General features: G+C 36.6%; 2 protein-coding genes and 2 long non-coding RNA genes across 4 annotated transcripts; 2 read left to right on the top strand and 2 right to left on the bottom strand.

Moving 5' to 3' along the window:
* Nucleotides 1–1,885: 1,885 nt before the first annotated feature.
* Nucleotides 1,886–3,948, bottom strand: LOC147275844 (uncharacterized). Its single transcript, XR_015123885.1, has 4 exons — nt 3,849–3,948; nt 3,636–3,702; nt 3,468–3,532; nt 1,886–2,298 (listed from the first exon to the last, which is right to left on the bottom strand). It is a non-coding gene; the product is annotated as an uncharacterized LOC147275844 (long non-coding RNA).
* Nucleotides 3,949–7,553: 3,605 nt separating this feature from the next.
* LOC147275845 (winged-helix DNA-binding transcription factor family protein) lies at nt 7,554–8,932 on the top strand. Its single transcript, XM_086253223.1, has 2 exons — nt 7,554–7,881; nt 7,990–8,932. Exons 1-2 carry the CDS (start codon nt 7,687–7,689, stop codon nt 8,680–8,682), a joined length of 888 nt encoding a protein of 295 aa, XP_086109349.1. The 5' UTR covers nt 7,554–7,686; the 3' UTR covers nt 8,683–8,932.
* A 2,702-nt stretch (nt 8,933–11,634) lies between these two features.
* Nucleotides 11,635–17,329, bottom strand: LOC147275846 (P-loop containing nucleoside triphosphate hydrolases superfamily protein). Its single transcript, XM_086253222.1, has 8 exons — nt 16,956–17,329; nt 16,627–16,850; nt 16,462–16,523; nt 16,107–16,328; nt 15,396–15,522; nt 14,582–14,904; nt 14,325–14,469; nt 11,635–13,816 (listed from the first exon to the last, which is right to left on the bottom strand). The coding sequence occupies exons 1-8, from the start codon at nt 17,260–17,262 to the stop codon at nt 13,559–13,561; spliced, it is 1,668 nt and encodes a 555-aa protein (XP_086109348.1). The 5' UTR covers nt 17,263–17,329; the 3' UTR covers nt 11,635–13,558.
* On the top strand, nt 14,807–15,700 carry LOC147275847 (uncharacterized). Its single transcript, XR_015123771.1, has 3 exons — nt 14,807–14,949; nt 15,029–15,274; nt 15,360–15,700. It is a non-coding gene; the product is annotated as an uncharacterized LOC147275847 (long non-coding RNA).
* Nucleotides 17,330–17,986: the final 657 nt, after the last annotated feature.

Genomic DNA, 17,986 nt, shown 5'->3' on the forward strand with positions numbered 1-17,986 from the left:
TAGTATTAGGGGCATCAATTTTAAAAATTTCAATTAATATATCATATTTTCAATTTATTTCCTTATGAGTCCGATCACTCTCAATTTTATTTATTTATAAACGAACACATTATGTGTCGTTGGTGATCAAATTTAATGAAATACTTAGATATTTGTAGTATTATTGTAGAAAAGAATAATCGTAACAAAAGGATTGCTCATAGTCATAACTCCTTTTGGGTCCCTCTAATATGTGATTTTATTTCTAATTTGGGTATTAGCCGCATAATTTGACTTTAGACACTAATACACTATTGATTCCCGGATAACCGAAGCAATCCAACTTACTCTGGCGTAAGATTCGGTTGTGTCCGCAAAATATGAGCATGGGGAAGGAGGTGTCACATTTTTGGGTCAACATATTTGCATGAGTGAGTCAAGCCAAACGCGGGCCAATAAAGTAAATGAAGCGGCGGCAAGCGGTGCCACGGTGGGGCCCAAGCAATTAACATTTGGAGCACGTGGGAGCTGTACGTAGGATGGCAGTGAAGTTAAAATTGTAGACCACTAGACCTGTTCTGCATTTGTGAAGACTTTGAGAGGCAGTGAGTGAGGGAAGGAAGGAGTGGGTTTGTGGGGTCCACGATGGTCTCACTAGCTGACAACACTGACACTATCATTACCTAAGCTTCAAAAGCCAACCTCCTCCCTCGTAGTCGTAGCCCACCGCATAGACTGCAAATCTCACGCGCAAACTTGCTCACGCTTTTTGCCCTTTCCTCTACTTTCTCATGCATCACGTCACCCTCCTCCTTTTTTTTTTTTTTTTTCAAATAAAAGTCTAGAAAATACATTGAGAACAAAGGAAAAAAGTTTATAAAACAAAAAAAACTTTTCTATAATAAGGATAAAACTAATTTGATATCTCAATTAAATACATGATGACACTTATTATTTATGCTTTTAAACATCATCACATAAAAAAAAAAAAAATTTTTTTTTAAATTTATCTCTTAAAATACAAAGTAGCTCATATAATTGTTATAGACAAATTTTTCTCTAATCATTATAATGGTTGTATAAAATATATATAAAAGGGATCGAAAATTGTTTGGGTTTGGCTGGGCTTGGTTAGGCCCAGTAGTTTGATATGTATTCAGTTTGTAAGTTTTTGTTGGACTCATTCCACAAGAAACCTTAGCTAATGCGAATGCGAGACAGAAATGCGAGAACATTATAGGATGTGAGTGAACATTTAACTATTTTTACAAGAGACCTTCTCTAAAGCGGGACAAAAATACAAAAACATTACGGAATGTGAGTGAGAGAGTGTTTGAAGCTCATATCACGCATAGTACCCAAATTTTTAGCACCTCTATTTAGAAGTACCCTAATATAGTAATATGCATGAATGGGCTGGCAATTGCCTGTGTTGGGCTGGGTTAAAGACAAGTGATCACGATGATATGAATTCATATTCCCTTTCCGCAATGCTTGATGAGACGTATGGAGGTTCTATTCCATCTCCCAATTCTGGCCAGTATTAAGAGGCCAATTCCAAATATGGGCCACTAATTGTGCATTAGGTCCGGACTCAGTAGAGGAGACCTAAGTCTTATTTTGTCCAAAATCAAGAACTAGCTCCCTCCATTATTCTTTCCAGTAAAATGGAGCCTCTCCCCTGAACTTACAGTCTTGAGAACCAAGCTCAGAAAAAGTGCTTGTAACATTTCACATCCATTCATTTTCACACTCGCCAAGAATGCTCACATCCATTCACTTCACATACCATTCATTTCACATCCATTCATTTTCATTCTTTAAAGACAGTGAGGCTGACTACCCAACGATTGCATCTATTTTGGTCACTTTCTAATTGTATGCAACATGACAACCCAGATCAACACGAGTTGATACTTACCAAAAAGCCCAATTTCCAGTTCATTGATCAAGCAATCAAACTAGTTGGTAGATTGAGATTTTGATCACACAGGTTCACATTATTTAGACAGTAAAGCAAATACTGAGCAGAATTAGCCAAAGATGACAAAATAGCATTTCTATTAAGTAATAAGTGTACAGTGAAGGCATGTGTAAAATCTTTCTACTTGAGAGGAATGAACCTGGAGGTATGGGTAGCACCAATGCCAGGCCTTCCATGCTTGACGGGCTTGTAACCAATTGAGAACTCAGCTAGATAGCGGCCAATCATTTCAGGCTTGATTTCAACTTGCTTAAAGGTTTTGCCATGGTAAACACCAATAATGCTACCAATCGTCTCAGGTACAAGAATCATGTTGCAGGTGGTGCCTCCCGCTTCTGTTTCAAGCATAGAAATTAACAAATAAAACCCATTATATTACCTTATAGGCCACCACAATACCATTGAATGTGATAACTAGTAAATAAAAGCAGATCATATTTAATAATCCTGTTTTCCCCTCCAGTACTAACTTAGCTTACAACACAACTTTCTATAACATTGGAAGTAATAATACTGAATAATGGTATCATAGTAACACAAACTACTAGAAGTTCATCCATATTGTTTATATGACATCCCAAGAAGATGGCTCCTTCGAGCATGTTCAACAGCACCAATCATCACATTTTTATTATTAGAGGCCAGCTCATGCCATATCATATTCTTAAAATCACACGTAGCCTAATTACTCAATAGTAAGTAGGCAGAGAAAGAAGCAAATTCCATGTTAACCTGATTCACCTCACCTAAACAGATTAGAGAACCTAAGCCCTTGAAAAAGAACCTGTGATTGGCTTTGAGCCTTTAACAAACTATAATAACCATTCATTTTGGGTCAACAAATTATGACCAGTTACCATGTGCAACTTTCCACTTTCCCATATTTCTACTTCTTGTGACTTTGTATGCTGTTAATAATCAGAAGCAGTGTCACTTAACATCAATGTGAACTATGGGTCTTCAGCCATTCCCTCAGCTAAGCATGTTAAAATCTCATATCAAGAAGCAAATAATCTCATTTGACTCTGATCACATGAATCAACACAATAAACTAAAAAGAAAAGTTCATTAAAAAAGCATATATAATTACTAAAATTAAAGAGAAATATATATTTTCAACTTACAGTCAAGCCACACCAGTATCACATGAATCATATGGAGGTGAATTCAACCACAAACTTCTTACAATGAAATGTTTACCAAAGCTCATAAATATCATCTATTGTTTATGGTGAATCCCCCTTGCACAGACGTAGACACAGAGCATAGCAAACAAAACAACATAATGTTAAATCTGAAAAATTAAGCTAATCCAGAAACTGACCCTTGGGCATACTAATCAAATCTCATCGTCCACCATTTATGTTATAAACTACTTGTCACACTGAAATGGAAACCTTTCTGAGGCTAAAACCAAACTGCAGCAACTCCAATTAATAGATAATCCATTACCAAATCAAGAACAAAAATACTCACAATGGAAGGGTCAAATTAAATCACTTACCGCCTTGCCTTGCGCGCAATTTCTTAATCAACGCCATTGGATTCCGCTTCAAACCGCATTGAATCCTAACATAAAAATGGGGACAAACAATGTAAAACCACACATGTATTTACTGATTTGAATCGTATTGGAAATTAGCAAACAAGGGTCAGTGTGTTTTCGGATCACCTTCTGCGAACACGGGCCTGGAAGAGCTTGATGAGCTCGTCGGTAGACACGTCCAGTAAAAATTGAGCTTAAAAAAAATGAGAAAATTTCAGAATCCGACGGCATTATCAATACTCTGTTTGGTTCCCGGGAAAACGGTTTCCTTCACTTTCCCGAGAAACAAACTGAGAATAAAATTAAAAAAATTGATGGATGCGAAATGAGATCTCTTACCATCACTGAAGATAGTGAATCAAAACTTGATCGATGGACGTTCGCGGGTATTGTCTGTAGTCTAGGGTTTTTGAAAACTTTATCTGCGAGTATTTATAGCCTGTCCAAAAAGAATGGATAATGGATTCTGGTCCGGGTTAACGGTAAACCGCTACCCGTTTGAAAAATAGACACTTTTGACCTTGCAGTTATTAGTTTAATAGTATCTGTTTAATAAAGAGTTTCTTCGGACCAAAAAATTAAAATTAGAGTTTCTATGGAAATTCACAAAAATTTTCCCCATCCTTCCAAAAATAGTAATTTTTACAAGATTTTCTGTAGTAACTAACAATTATGGTACATAAAAGGTAACAACTAAATCATACCACTAATGACACCACCATCATACACCGTACCATTTCGCTTTTATTGTTAATGTGGCTATAACTACTATCGTTGTCATGTGCACGCATCACATTTAAATTTCATCATGTTTAATTAATAGGTTGGATTTGAATCCTTTACCTATTTTTGCTTAAGTATATATTATATATCCAAAGGTCACTCTAGTGTAAGATAAAATTGATTTGTAACACTTTTTGAATGTGTATATTTATAAATTAATAACATACCCTTAGATTTGTAATACATAGCTAGGAATAAACCTTGCAAAAACAAGTATAATAAAGAATCCAAAACCTAATAGATTAGCCAAATAAGAAACTTCAAAATGTTAACACTTTAAATCTCACCCTTACATGGTCGTCACAACACGCGTGTTATATATATTGCAAAGAAAGATACACATTAAAGTCCAAATAACAAGGAACTCGCCCTTGGTTCACACATTAATGAAAAGTCCAACAAATTAAGCAAAACTATAAAGTAAGACTAATTAAGGCTCCGTTTGGTTTGCGTAATAAGTTCTTTGGAAATATCATTCCTATGTCTATTTCAAATGATGTGAATGAATGATTCTTATTAAAGTGTTTAGAAATACTGAATGATAATCATCATTCCAATATATGTTTGTGAATTAATAGGAGGCTCATGGGTTTCAAAATCTCTTACATGGATATCTCATTCTCATGTACAAAGATAACACATTTTCAAAAGTTTGCATGCTAAACATAGAAATGAAATCTCATACTCATTCCCGCTAAGCAATTGGGTTTATATACTGGCTAGAGTGCTTATGCAGGTCAATCCCTTAGAAGTAGGTAACTCCTAGATGTGGGAGGTGAGTTTGCCATAAATGAGGGCTATTATCTTGCATTACATTTCTAATTTGTAATGATTTGCACGTTTCTTTGAGATAAGAGGCTATATGAATGAGTCAAATTTAGGATCAAACTTGATGTGCTCGTTATGGGCAGGTTCCCACAATAGAGATTTGTGTTGGATTAGAGTTTGAGTCGAGCTACAAGCAAATTTGGTACAATATAACATGATCTGTTTGATTTTGACTTAACTTTCCACACTACCATGCCTCCTGAATCCTGATCCCGAGTAACATATCGTGTTTTCCTTGTGACTTTGCTCATATGTTCTCAATGGTTGAAGAATTTAAGATCATTTGGCCTCATAGTCGTACACATGACATAATTAAGTTGAGCATTTGGTAAATTCTTGGGTTAACTCAAGTGATAAAGATGTGTAGGATAATATATTTGGATCAGAATAGGTCAATCATTAGTTTCTCTCCAATATAATCAAAAAGTTGAGCATCTGATACACTATGCTTCTAAGTACGTGTGAGTTTCAAAAACAATGTTAGTGTGATGACTAAAATGAATATGAGATTCAAAGTGCTTTTACTTGTTTGAAATAAGTATTAAGCAAAATATAATTCAAGCATAACACAAGAATATAACAATAGTGATTAAAGAAAACAATAATCAAATAATTAAGAGAAAGAGGTATCAGTAGTTAAAATGAGAGAAAAGAAGAGGGTTTGGATCTGCACAGATCAGTGCAGATGGTAGAAAAGTCACAGATGAAATTTGTTATGTTGAAAAAGGAAGGAGAGAAAATTGTGAAGGCTAAGGAGAAGATTTACTGTATGCAAGGGAAGGAGGAGGACTAAGTTTTCTTAGATATCAAGGAATATTATATAAGTATTTTTCTAAAAGATAAGAACTCGATCAAGCATTAATGAAAGAATAAATAAATTAGTAAGTTTGAATAGTTTAAGCTATGTTTTGGATTCAGTCAATTGATGACATGAACCCCAAATTGTTCTTGTTACCTCCTGTTTGTATAATTCATTCTTCAAGCTGTTGAGCTTAACTTTTAGCAAATTTGTGCTTAGTCTTATTGATTATTGAGACACAGCTAACTAAATTGAACCATAGAAATGGAGTGATATTCAGATTCTATTACTATATGTTATAAATTGGTGCTTTTTGTGCATATTGAAACATGGCCGAAATGAATGCAGGACACAAGTATCTCTTGCAAGAGCTAATGTTCATTTGATGTGAAGCTACTTCATCTAATGGATTTCTTTGGAGTTGCCAAAATGATAGATTTTTGTGAAGACCACTATACATCTTTGTTCTTATGAAAAGTCCAAGTCAGTTGGCTGTGAGACCAACATGGAATTTGATTTTCTATGTTATTTACATATGAGTTCAATTGTGTTACATAGATTTGTGGCAATATATGTAGACGTCCTAGATGATATATAAGTTGCTACAAAACCTGCAAGGAACCATTTGGGTATCAAAAGCCTTTCTATTGGTTGATGCAGATAGGTGCAACTGGTAATATTGTTATGAATGAGGTAAGCACAAGACCAACTATTTTTATACTATGCATATCTTACATGAAAACATCCCTTGCAGAGATTAATATACAATTCTGGCCTCAATTTTGTAGCTATGAAAAGGATAAGCAAGATATCTATCATGCAATGTTACACAGGTTGCAAGTGGCAATATGTGTCAATGTTAGTACATGACAAAGAACCATACTTAATCGTAAAACAACCCAATAACCACTAGATTTATAACTTACTTGGATTAAAGTTCCATGATCACTTTTGATGTCACAAAATGTGTAGATTTAGTGCTAAAAGTGTTGGATCATTTTATTTTTTACATATAGGATACATACCATATGTAACATGTCACACCTTGCACTACAAGAGATGTTCAACTTCATTGATGTTCTAGTCCATCCTTTTATACCCAAATCTGGTCTGATTTTCATAATTCTTGAACCAATGGATTCCTTAACTAAGTTTCCATCAGACGAGATGAAAAAATTCAGATTTGGTTCCAAGCATTCTCCTTAAATCGCTTGAAACCACAATAACATCACTAAAAACCCTAATCTTGACCATTGTGGCATCAAAACCAAATTTCTCCCAAACCCATAAACCAAACAACACGCAAAAATACTCATTGGAAAGCTCAAATAATAACCTACAAGATGAAAAAAACCTCACTCAAATCCATCAAGTGTAGCTCAAGTTATGATCAAATCAATTGGGCACAAAAGCACACCTAAACCAACAATGAACACCCAAACTTTCCAAACCCAGCCATTTACACCTCCCATCCCAACCATTTTCAACCGTCCATAGCGCTTCATCCAACGGCTCACATTCAAATTTGCGAAAGGGAGCGATCCGAGTGTAGGCCTGTCAGCCAATCAGCGCTCAGCTTCGGGATATCGCCTCTCAAGCACTTGACTATATAAACAGTTCAATTTCCGTCATCTTCTCACAACGAAATTACCAGTAATACACATTGCTGTAGATCCAGATCTTTCTTTCCCAATTTCCCAGTCTTCCTTTCTCTGGTATTCAAACCCTAACCCTAATTCCCAATCCCAATCCCTCTTCGGCAATCCGATGGCCTCCGAAGAACCCTCAGCCACCGCCCCTGAGACGGTCGACCCCGAGCCTGAGCCGGCCGTCACTGAACCGGCCGATGAAAAACCGGCGGTCAAGACCGGCAAGTCGACCAAAGCCAAGGAGCCCAAGGCCAAGAAACCAGCTGCTGCCAAAAAGGCTAGAACCGCTCCTTCTCACCCTCCTTACGAAGAGGTATTGCAGCGAATTCAATTCCGATTATTTTACTCAGTTTCTGGTCCTTAATCTTCAAAATTTAGGGTTTTCGATCTCATTTTGTTCATTTCTATGTTACTGTTATAGATGATCAAGGACGCGATTGTGACTCTGAAAGAGAGGACTGGTTCGAGCCAGTATGCGATCACTAAGTTCATCGAAGAGAAGCACAAGCAGCTCCCGTCGAACTTCAAGAAGCTTCTGCTCTACCATTTGAAGAAGCTCGTCAGTTCCGATAAGCTCGTGAAGGTCAAAGGATCGTTCAAGCTTCCTTCTGCTAAGTCCGCCGCTGCGGCACCACCGAAACCCGCTTCTCCGGTGAAGAAGAAGCCGGCGGCCGCTGCCAAGCCGAAGTCCAAAGCTGCTGTGAAGCCCAAGGGAGGAAAAGCGGCTAAGCCGGCAAGCAAATCTCCGGCCAAGTCGAAAGTTACTGCTAAGCCCAAGCCCAAGCCCAAGGCGAAAGCTGCTGCTCCTAAGCCAAAGGCTGCAGCTCCGAAGCCCAAAGCTGCTCCGGCCAAGGCTAAGCCAGCTGCCGCTGCTAAGACGAAAGCTGCTGCTGCTGCGAAGCCGAAGGCTGCGGCTCCAAAGCCCAAGCCCAAGGAGAAGCCAGCCAAGGCTGCGAGGACATTGACGAGGTCGTCTCCGGGAAGAAAAGCGCCGGCAGCCAAGCCTGCGCCGAAGAAAGCTACTCCGGCTAAGAAGGCGCCAACGAGGACTGTGAAGCCGAGGAGTGTGAAGTCGCCGGCGAAGAAAGCTCCAGCACGGAAGGGAAGGAAGTGAGAGAGATAGAGAGGAAGAGAGTTTAGTGTTTGGGGGGTAGGGGTAGTCTTGTAAATCTCTTCATCTTTGTGGGTATACTTAGTGCCCGTCTTTGCGCTTGAAAAAAATTTATATATCGGATTTTATTTTAATTTCTTTTTCCTCAGAAAATCAATTTGTTTTTTTTTTTTTACTTTGAAGGGATGTCGACACAGTTCGTGAATGTAATATTTCAGTTGAATTAGAGCAACATGATGAGTTATTGTGTTCACCACTGCGCATTTTATCATTCTTTCTTCGTCTTCGACTTCGACTCATCAATCAGTCTGTTTAATTCTGTAACGCTACTGTGTGTGTTTGTAATGGCGAGGAAGGGGGGTTAGGGTTTTGTGTGTTTTAAATCCCCGATGGCGTAATCGATCTGAAAAGGGAGCGACTGCGTTTTGTAGACGCTATTTTTGAGTTGCATGATTGAAGGTTAAAGTTGCCCCCCTCAAATGTCACCCTTGCCTGCTTCGTTTCCAAGCTTGGTAAACTCCCAAACACCTGTGCTTAGACTTGTTTCAACTTTCATTGAAATTTTCTGAATGTCTGTGAATACTCGCTTGGAATCAATGTTGTTTGCTATTCTTCGGGGGTTTAGGATTTGATTTTGCAACGATTCTAACTTCATTGGGGACGTGTAATTAAACTTCAACCTTCATTTTGATTCTCAATTTAATGATAATGGAAGTATACCATTTGTTTGCAATGTTTTGAAAACTTCCTTCTTAGAACAGTTAGAAGCTGAGATTACATATTGGGTGGGATATTGAACAGCCCACTTAATGAGGCATGGCCATACTTGCACATAATCTTGTATGTTTCTGTTTCTGAATGTTGTTTGGATCCCTCTTCTTATATATGTTCATGTTATACCAATTTACTCGTTCAAGGAATCTTTCTTAGATGATTTTCGTTATACTTTATGAGGGTTAGAATACTGGAGGCTCCTTGCTTTTACCTAGTAATGTAGTTCTACAAGGAAACAACTATTACCAAAAGAAACAAGTAGATCTCTTGATAATTGATATATGAATGATTTTATGGAGATGGCTGATGGTATTAACAAATTGTGCAAGAGAAATCCCCTGATATATGGCTGATTTTATGGCCAAGAGTAGAGTTGAAATGACATCACTGAGGGGTCAGAGTTAAGCTATATCATTGACATAAAGAAGTACCATTATATAAGATGATTGGTGAAACACCAACATGGGCAAAAAGAAGTATCATACTGTACAATAAAACAACTAACCGTTGAAACCATACCCGATTGTGTGTTTCAACTCGTAAAATGCTTTGTTGAGTTGACACACATGATGAATGGCAAAGTAGGATTTCCACAATGTAACTAGGGTATTTGCAATGCAAGTCTTTCCATTTTTCCATAATGTTCCTTATTTGTATGATGAAATTGAGGAATAGGTTTAGTTTGGCTTAAACATGGAGGTAGTTGGTGTGAGATTGATTAAGTGTGGAATGCTGATACTTTCCATTTATCTCTATCAGCTCTTTCATTATTATATGATCGTCACCTTAGGATTTGGTAATTGTTGTCAGTGATCTGGTACGCTGGTGCTTTTGAGTAATGGGCAGGGTGACATCAATAATGGGCATATGCTCAGTAAATTGATGTTCAATCTTGTTTTCTTGCATATAGGATAAAGAATGTTTGATGATGAGATTGGAAAATGCTGGTAGTCATTTTACAATCTCGCGTCCATTGGCGTTGATATTGTGAATTCTTGTTTCTGGAAGTATTAGCTTTATGCCGAATTACAATAGTAACTCAAAATGAACAGAATATGTAGCTTCATAATTGATGATTCTGAGAATATGAAACGTATTTATTGCAGGATGCATGCATATACCACTGGAAATGTCTTCTCCTCAGACAGGAATGAAACGGGCATTACCCTTCCCTATCCTTCTAGACAATGGAGGGGTTCATTTAAACCATAAATTAAATGGATTGGGCCTAAGGAGGGGTTAGAATCTACATGTGAGTCTCCAAGGTGGTTTCCATTTATGCTATATGATTCAGAAATTTAGTCCTCATCCATATCTGGTTGCTTTTTCTTAAACATGTTTCCTTTTTCTGCTTAGCATTCCGTTTTCTATATTCTGATTACATTTGGATACTTATGAGTTATGCCATCAATGCCATGCAAAACTACGTACTCCCCTTATTCTGTTCGTTCTATCTAGGAACCAGTTGTTGCTACCAGAATTGAGGGTGTTCAATTAGCGGCAGATTCAGAATGTCCAGAGATAACTTGTGCCAATTCATTCAGTTAGATCCTGGCGTGGAACACTAAAATAGATAGATCCCAGGTCTATTATGTGGACAAAACCTTTAGGGATTTTCAGAACTTGTTTGGTGGAAATAGATTTAGAGCAAATGGAGAAGAGATACCTGTATATTACGTCTATAGGATTGCGCCAAGGGCTGGCACTCGATTCTACTATTGTTGGATGAACTTCATTCACATATATAGGACAAGTTCTGATGTTGCAGGTTTTGTATAGGTTTTGTTCACAAGCTAGAACTCAAGATGTTGCATGAGTAATAATTCATTGGACTTTACAAAACACCAATATTAAAGAATACGTGGGACTTAATTCTATAAATATAATGACAAAGTAAAGGAATTCTTGCTGATGACCAAGGAATACTTGGTAGTGACAATGGGGATTCATCATTCTTTTAAGGTTAGAGCAAGACGCTTCATAGTCAGGAACATCTATGTTTATTTTTTCCTTGAGATCTCTCTCTTTCTCCCCCTCATTTATCTATCGTTTTCTCCCTTTTTATTTGCTAAATTTTATTTACCTAATGGAATGCAGGTTTTCAGCCTGAAATCCAGGCCAAGCATTGAATGTGGTTGATTGATATCAAGAAGGTATTCATTCATGTCATGTATATGTAGTTGATTTTCAATTTGATGCTTAAAGTGCATTGTACAAGCTTAGAAAATCCTGTTTGTTCCTTTGACTTCTGAAATAGTGGAGGAAAGAATAAAAATTGAAAATATTACAGCAACAAATAAGTAAATGTTAAATGATGGTATAGAAGATATGAATGTTTACTTATCTGATTATTTCTTTCTCCTCATGCAATCATTATATAGTTTCCGTAATGTATCCCAATGCCCCTCCCCAATGCATTTTCCATTTAGGGATTTGCAGTGTCTTTTAATATACCACATGCAACAATTTAAGATTGGTTGACTTGCCAATGTTAATAAATTCTCGGGCACCTCTGGAGTGGCATTTATTTGGCAGTTAGCTGTGGATAATGTAGATTTAACTTAAGTTGGCAGTTACATTGCTATACATTCTATTGGATATTACTATATGAATGCTAATTCTTAACTGATATTCCAGGAATTGCAATTCTTGATAATTTGTGTGATATTTAAAATAACTCAATTGTTCTTACCAAAAGAAGTATATAACTCATTTAATACTTTAATTTCTTTATTACTACTGTTTTCTTTTTAAAACAGATATTTAACTACCTAGTATATCCATTAATATCTGAATCCAAAGTCATTAATCCATTGCCTTGACGCCAAAAATCAAGACAATAGTTCATACCTTATTTGAAAATTTAAGAACTCCAAATCTATTAGATTTTGCATGGTTCTATCTGAAATATTATGTTTGTGTCGGAACTTAGAAGATTGTTAAAATTATTGTTGTTGGACAAAATTTATATTTTCTCAATACGCTTGTTCTAATTGATTTTTGTTATTTTGGTTTCGATTTTGCTTAGTTCGTTTATTATAATTAAAGGCAAGAATGCATCGGAGCATTTTATTAATGCATACGAGGAATGTTGATAAGGTTACATTTCTTTTTCCTTACATATGAATTATGTGATTGTTGTTCTATTTGATGTTTTTCAGCTTGAAGTTTGTGATCTATTTTCATACTGGTTTTGTTCAACATTGTGGTAAGGGGCAATATCTATTGCGTAAATGTATAGTTACAGAATGCCATACTAGTGATTTGTGAAGCATTGAAAGAGTGACTCACAATCGCTCTTTTCTTTTTATGTGTGGATAAGTGACTTACAGATATTGGCTCCTTATGAGATAGTTCCTCTTTATCTTTCTTCGGATTTTGTTGATTCTTTCTTCAGATTTTGTTGATTCTTTTTTTAGGAGCTGATTGTTTTCTGCTAGCAGTAGCTCATTTGCACTACCTGTAAAGGATTTTCCCTTTACACTTCCAGCATTCAGAAATTTTTTGCTTATATATATATATGTATGTATGTGTGTGAGTTATAAAGAAAGTTTGCCATGCAGAGAAGGGTACAAAATACAAATATTGGCTTCTAAAAGAAAAGATTGGGTTATGTGTGGATATCCGTGTAGTTAGTATAGGCCTCAACTAATAAATGCCTTTGACATTAACGATTCCAGTTTTTCCTTTTGGGGATTGCTTCCATAGTCAACATGTATGTTATGAATTATAAATAGGCTCCACACTGGTGATATAATACCCTACTTTACATTGGACTTGAACTTTTATGTTTATATTGTGGGTAGTTTTAAGCTACCAAAAAAGGAAAAAAATGAAACCATCTACAGTTATAAGTGCTAATGAAGGTCATACAAAAAGGAACTTCATATATTATCAATCGGATATATATGCCTATGACCATCTACTGTGATAAGTTTGAATTTTTAACTTTCAAACCTTCACTTTGTCTATATATAAAATCTTATGTGTAAATCCTCATCTTTGGTACAACATAGACAATTTACTCGGTTGCAAATATTGAAACTTTAGATGCTTTGTTCAGTCCCCATCTTCTGAGCCGTGAAGATAAGAAGTTAAAACTCTATCAGGCTGCCATCATTGGTTTATGTTTCAATCTTTCAACTTTCTGGATGGAGTACTTCAGCTCCTTTTGAACGTTTAACCTTGAAGGTGACAAGACAATGTCCTTCCAGATTGACCCAGTTTCACAAGCTGGGTTAGGGTGCTTGTAAAGATCGTATATAGAATTCGCAGTGTCATTTAATCTGCCCACCCTTTTTAAGCAATCAATTTCATCTGGATCAACTAGCAATGTCTTGTCTCTGTCTTTCCATCCTATCAACTTCACAACAATTACTATCTCAGTATCACATATATAATGTCACACTGCTATATACTACTTTCGAGCAGAACTTTTTGTTAGTGGTCTGGTCCTGGAAGCTATGTCTTTCATTCATGATTGAATAAATTACATATTTCTGTACATCTTTATATTTAGGATTCTAAATGGCTAAAGCATGGTTCTTTTCAGTTTCAGATAGGGGGTTGGGCTCATCACAGATCTTGTGGGGTTCAGTTTGCAAGACCTGTGAGTTTATGAGGCTATGAGACTTATAAAAATCAATGCCATCATAGAAAATTGTAAGTTTGTATTATTATGTTAATTAGATGAGCTTTAACCAAGAAAATCCATCCTTATTGAGCTTGGTAAAGTGAAAGTCTACAGGTAGATAGGCTTTTGTTTGAGTTCTGAGTTCTAAGTTTTGAACTTCTGAGTTGAGTAAGGTATGTCTGCAGGTTCTTGTTATTAGTAAAGGAAGATAAGCTAAGAGAAGAGAGAGCAGGTGTACCTTAGGTGGGCCTTCCAATGCATTAGTGCAATATAGTCTCGCGTTGTCAACCAGTTGGCAATATGTTAGAAATGCATTTGCAAATCTCTTGTGTGATTTCAATTGTGGGTGTACTCGTACAGCTCTTCTACACATGATAGCTCTCCTGTTGACATTGAGGATGCCCGCTTTCATGCATCAGTATCTAAAGAGGAGATGCTTTTCTTTTCGTGCTAAATTTCGTAAGTGAAAAAGATGGAAGACCAATTATAATATACCTTATGGCTCTTATAACAGCTAGATAAACATCACACACAACTCCAACAAGCTCTATCCTGTATGGTTTTCTCATTCTTCCTCCTACCTGTTCTGGTTCTTCCTCGTCAAGTCGTTCCCAATAGTTTTCAATGACAGTTCCATCGTCAGCCACCTTGTAACCAACTCCCATGCGATAACGGCGGCGATGGACATTTCTGGCCATTGTTACTGTCTGCACAACAAATGGTACCCAAGAGAGCGTGCCATCCATGATCACATCACGCCCTTCATTAAGTGCTGTGACAAGGAGGGATGATGCTGCATCTGTAGATGATTGGTGTACCTGTTTAAAATAATTCTCATCAGTTCATACCATAAAAAATTAATTGTGAGTATAGTTACATTGTAATTTTTGAGTAAATTCTGTTGTTGAGTGCATCTAAAGTTCCACTACAACATTGTAACAGAGATGGGAAAAAGAGATGCTGAAAGCAGAGAAGATAATTGGTAGTGTTCTGAATATTGAAGGTAGATTGATATGGAAATTTTGAAAGGCCGCATGGAAGCATCTATCTTAAGGATCCTGGCAATGGTTGGAGATCCTTGGCCAGATTGGTTAAGAGAAGTACTACTAGTTTAGATCAGTGTCATGAAGGATCGGCTTTTCATCCAGATCCAGGACAGAGATGGCACTGAAATCAGATACCCTTCAGGTAATATAACTCAGTTGTGGAAGGCTATGTGCAGTGATACTTGTAGAACTCAGTTGAGGCGCTTAACTTGCACTGTTATTTGCAGGGAACTTTCAGAAAGAGAGAGAGAGTTGATACATACCAGTTCAGCAGTTTGAAGCATGTCATGATGCCCTCTGGAGCTGAGAGCTCTGTATATGACATCTGATTCTTTGAAGGCATCTGCCTCAATCACTACTGCATTCCCTGCTGCTCCAGCCCAGAACGGTCTGCAACACATTTCACCAAAAAAAAAATAATAATAAATTTCTACATTGTGCAGAATGAAATAATTTACGAGGTAGGTTACATGCAGCATGACAGATTAAATGTTTTTCAAAACTTGCTCTACCCCTGAAGTTTCTTAGTTTATGTATCAAATATTTAGAACACAATGTAGCATCTAATATATTGAAAGAGTTAATTACACTTACACCCCCTGAGGTTTATCGCCTTTTCACATACACCCCCTTGAGTTTCAATAATTACACATACACCCCCTGAAGTTTTAAAATTCTATATTGAAATCTCATCTGTGGATGACTACCACAAGATGGTTGTAAATGTAATAGTACTCCTGAAGATGTTTGTTACTTCTCAGTAATTAGAGTAACAAATAGAAATTTGATATGTTTTTGAGTTCCTTTTTGATAATTTGAATACTAAAAATGCTTTAAAACCCAAATTTTGCACCCTAACTCTTTCGCAAGAGGTGGGACCTACGGTATTGCGTGATCCATGTAGGACCCACCTCGGTGTGAGAGAGTTGGGAAGATGTTAAGAAAAATAAGAATCTTGTTTGAAATGTTCATACTCTTTGAGAATGTCCTTGAGCACAGTGCTCTTCCCTGCTCCCATTCCACCTCCCATGAAGAGGAGGACTGGACTTCTATCAGCATGGGCCACTGGAGCCATCACCTCTGTACATGTCGAGTCATCTGTTGTCGCCAGTCCCATTGCTTTCATCTCCTCCACCAATGTAGTGAAAACTCTTGCCACCTTCAAATTTTTTGTCACCCTCTCAAACCTCTGTTCTCTACATCACAAAGTGAAGATAATTAGTATTCCTTAGAGCTTCGATTTTCCTATAACGTGAAATGTGTATTTCTTTATTAATATTAAATAATCACGGGTTCTGGTGATTAATACTTAGGTAAAATAATTCCGACCTGGTTGCTGCCATGACAATGTTCTTGAGCTTCTTTTTGGGCTCAGATTCACAGCTCATGATCTGAAATTTTATATATACACCATTAGGATATTACATTGTGTATTGATTTAAACAGAAAATGTATCATGCATGAACATTTTTGTATTTTGATCATAATTATCACCTGATTAATCATCATATCAGCTTGGCTCCAATGGAATGCAAAATAACTGAGGATGCATCTCTCAAACTCCTCCACAAGCTTCACAAAGAGGGAATCGGCATCCGGTTCCCCAGAAAAGTAGTTATAGATATCATTCTCAAACCCCTCACTTTTTGTTATGTATTCAGTGGCTAACTTCCATAGTTGTGGACATTCTCTTCTATCATGAAATCCCAGCTGCCTAGCTGCACCCAAAACACAGACAATATTAAACGTCACGTACGTGATGAGAAAGACAGACATAATAGGTGTATGAACCCGCAATAGGGAGAAGTGGATCATGTTATTACCTACATAATGGGGGAACCTTTCAAGCTTATGATGGACACGGCTGGAGCCGGAAACTTTCATGCTTGGGATGATCTTTTCATCCTTGCGCTTTCGTAGTTGATAAGGAATGGTGACGGCGGTGAAGAGTCCGATGAAAGAGGCTACAAGGATCTGTGTGGTGGTGGGTTTACCGTTGTGATCCGGAGAAAATGGATAGGTGAGGAATGAAAGCTTTGTGCATGAAGGATGGCAGCATATGGCGATGGAGGAAGTGCCCAATATGAAGAGGCTCACTATTTTCATTGTTTCAGGCTTAGCTTTCTTCATTATGATTTATGTCTTGAAAAAATTTCCAGGAAATTTTTTGAGAAGATAATGAGAAGAATGAGTCTCTTTTTACTTTTCGATTTGGATTTGTGGAAATGAGAAAGAAACTTTGTAGTTGCATGTTAATCGTTATAGCTAGTTTTTTGGAAAACAATGATAATAATGACACGTCTACCTTTTCCACATCTATCCTTTCAAAATAACTAGTTTTGCATTTTTCTTATTTTTGAAAAAAAGGAAATCAAAAGCTTTCTAAAATTTTACCATGCTAACCAATAACAATGTAACTATTAGAAATAGATGCTTCTCCCCCCCCCCCCCCCCCCCAAAAAAAATAAAATAAAAAACTATTAAAAATAGATGAGGTTCATAGAACCAAATATGATGAGTTAATTGCTAAGAACCAAATAAAATGGAATTAAAACCAATTATGATGATACTCTTTAAGTGATCAAACTTCTAAGATTCATTTTAATGGACTAATTTTAGGAGTTAAACTAATAATTTGAGTGTGCACCACGGAAAACTTGTGTGTTATATATTATGTCACATCATTATATTGACATATGACACCGTAAAAATAATTTATGGATGAAAATTGAAATAAAGAAAATAATTTTTCAAAATTGTATTGAATAGAATATTGTTAATGTCCTAAACAAATTTTTCTCATGCATGACATGTTAAATTTCTTTTAAACATAATATTAATCAATAAATAAATT

Source organism: Dryas octopetala, chromosome 8 (genome assembly GCF_963921425.1).
Source record: "Dryas octopetala chromosome 8, drDryOcto1.1, whole genome shotgun sequence".
In the NCBI taxonomy this organism is placed as follows: Eukaryota; Viridiplantae; Streptophyta; class Magnoliopsida; order Rosales; family Rosaceae; genus Dryas; species Dryas octopetala.